The sequence below is a fragment of the Hordeum vulgare genome, chromosome 5H (genome assembly GCF_904849725.1).
Source record: "Hordeum vulgare subsp. vulgare chromosome 5H, MorexV3_pseudomolecules_assembly, whole genome shotgun sequence".
Lineage (NCBI taxonomy): Eukaryota > Viridiplantae > Streptophyta > Magnoliopsida > Poales > Poaceae > Hordeum > Hordeum vulgare.
The window spans coordinates 545,990,336-545,993,268 of NC_058522.1; the positions used below are offsets into that span (position 1 = coordinate 545,990,336).

Here is a 2,933-nt window from a genome sequence, read left to right on the forward strand (position 1 = left end):
CCATTTGCTCGAACAGCGTCGCTTTCTTTCCATTTCACTTCAAATGTGTCGCATAGCAGCTACTGACCCGTTTTCTCTTTGGGCTTTCAATTTTTGGATTTTATATCCTTTGAATAAAAAGTCTAAATTAAGTTATGTTTTCATATTCGTGTTTTTCATGATGAGGTCTTTCACATAAGATTCATTTTAAATACATTTTGATGATTTTTTAAAAATAATATAAATTTGAACTTTCTGAACTTAGTATAAAAAAGTAAGTTTCAACGATTAAAACTTATTGTGGCCTTGTGCAAAATTCAACTATTTCATGAATCCCAAGGCAATCGAGTCGCCTGGGTGCATGCCCTTACGAATTTCCAGATCTTGTGATGTAGGAGCCTTGAGTTTAAAGCACTAAGAAAAAATAATGCATGTAACCCTCGGCCGTTTTGTTGCCATTGAAGTGAATCCTCAACCATTTGACAACTAAATATATTTTGTTAGCTATGGTTGTGAAGAGTGGTGAAACCACCTGAAAGGCTTCGATAGGCTTCAGCCTACCCTCCAAAGTCACGAATTTCAAGTAAGCTTTTATTTTTCTGGGTGTAAACTTTGAGCTCATCCTTCATTTTCTTTCTAGATGTACCACTGGTTGTGACGGTATTGTTGGTAGTGCAGCTGTGTTGAGGGTTGTTTGAATTCAGTTTCAGGAAAATTGGTTTTCAATGAATTGTAGGCGGCAAAAGCATTCCGTACTTTTGTGCTGAACACATATTTTCTCTGGTCGAGACCACGTACAAATCTGCCTTTTGTTTGAAGCTATCTTCCAGCTAGTTAGTTATATAATACGGAGCATATACTACTACGTACTAGTATTATGTTGGAGACATAGGCAGAAACTTCCATCGCAAAAAAAGAAAAAAAAAAAAAAAAAGAACTTCCTTTGCAGAACAAAAAAAGAAAAAGGAAAAAGAGGCACAAACATGCACGGAACATGCATCTGTAGTTCTGTACACCAGTATTAATTCCTTACCGAGTAGGAGTAGGATTAATAGTAGTAGACCGATTAGTACTGTATTTGCTCTAGCTAGCTATACCTTAGGCCTTTATATACATGTATGTATATACACCAGCGCTCGTAAGACATATCCTGTTAGTTTAGTTATCAATTAATCATCAATCAATAAAGCAAAAGAAACACCTATCGATTAGAGTGTTCCGCGTGAATACGTTGTGTTCTGCCCGGCGGCAAGAATCAATCAAGGCCCGGCTGTTGTCCACGTGCTTGTCATCTCTATCTACATGGATACGCTTGTCTTCCATCTTGCTCCAAGAATGGCGAAGCATTGCAAGATTTCTATTGCCATGGTAGCTGATGAATCTGTGCATAGGTCATATGTGCGATCATACGTGCTCAAGGTAGATGGATACTCAAGAGCCAAGGCGCTACTCAAGAATGGCGAGTACCTGACCTCTACAACTTTCAGCGTTGGAGGCCACGACTGGGCCATGACCTATTACCCAAACGGTAGCGCGGTTTGTCCTGATTACATATCAATTTTTCTACATCTTCGATCCGCCTGTGCCGAAGATGTGAAGGCGAATTTCACGTTGAGTCTACTTGACGAGAACCGAGAACCAGTGCTTTCATACACCCGCAACCAAGGTACACATACATTCTCAAGGAAAGCTCCAAATTGGGGCTACCATAACCTAATGAAGAAAGCTAAGCTGGAAAAATCGGAGCATCTCAGAGATGATTGTCTAACCATCAGATGCGATGTCACCGTCATGAAGGAGATCCTCCACGAAGAAGAAACAAGGGCTTCTCCAGATGACTTGCACCGACATCTCGGTGATCTCCTCGAGAGCAAAGATGCGGCAGACCTAACATTTCAAGTTGGCGGTGAGATATTCCCCGCTCATAGGTGTGTCATGGTTGCTCGATCATCTGTCTTCAAGGCGGAGCTCCTCGGCGCCATGGAGGAGAGTTCTAGTAGTACTATCAAAATATATGACATGGAACCTGACGTGTTCAAGGCCTTGCTCCATTTCATATACACAGACAAAGTTTCTCCTGTGGTTGATGTGGTGATGGCCAGTCATCTACTTGTAGCTGCTGATAGGTACAACATTGACAGGCTGAAGCAGATTTGCGAGGAGAAATTGTGTTGTCATGTTGATTCAAACATGGTAGCAACCAGTTTGGCTATAGCTGAGCAGCATGGTTTTCATCGTCTCAAAGAAGCTTGTTTGAGGTTTCTTGCTTCGCCTTCCAATTTGGAGGCGATGATGGCAAGCGAAGGTTATGAGCATCTCAAGTCCAGCTGCCCGTCTGTTCTCAAGGAGCTCGTAGCTAGAATACTCCCGGCTGAATGGAACGCAGCAAAGGATATTATCATGTCAATTTAGTGCTATTCCGTTTGGTACTGTTACTATCATGTATATTGTCATCCAAAATTTCACTACTTATATAATGATTATGCTACCTCTCCATATATGCATGGTTGCATCATTGTATGTATGTTTCAGAGCATCTTTTTTCTTGTGGGAGAAAAGAGACTATTATTTGATTATATGTTGTTTGCCCATCAACCTTGGCATGACTGCCCATCCACCTTGTTTTGTGTATTAGTTTGATTATTGAGAAGTTACTTCATGCGTACATACATGGTTATGTTCAACTGGATATTGAATTAGGAGAAATGCTACATGTACGGACGTTTACTTAAGTTTAAAGGCTGATTCTTGAGTTGACATGTTCTAATTGGATTAAGGGTGAGAGTTGGGCCCCACCCGAATGAAAATCAGGAAGGGGTGAGAAAAAGTTATGGAAGGGTCCGTAGCCATCCTGTAACAGTCCGTATGTGTAGCATCAACCTTGAATTAGTATCATTCGTGTTCCAAGGTTTGCTTATCTGGTGTAGATGCGTCTGGATTTTTTAAAGAAAAAT

At 40.8% G+C, this 2,933-nt stretch overlaps 1 protein-coding gene across 1 annotated transcript; it reads left to right on the plus strand.

Moving 5' to 3' along the window:
- Positions 1-1,250: 1,250 nt before the first annotated feature.
- Positions 1,251-2,494, plus strand: LOC123452676 (BTB/POZ and MATH domain-containing protein 2-like). The gene has a single exon (XM_045129380.1). It carries the CDS (start codon positions 1,282-1,284, stop codon positions 2,389-2,391), a length of 1,110 nt encoding a protein of 369 aa, XP_044985315.1. The 5' UTR covers positions 1,251-1,281; the 3' UTR covers positions 2,392-2,494.
- Positions 2,495-2,933: the final 439 nt, after the last annotated feature.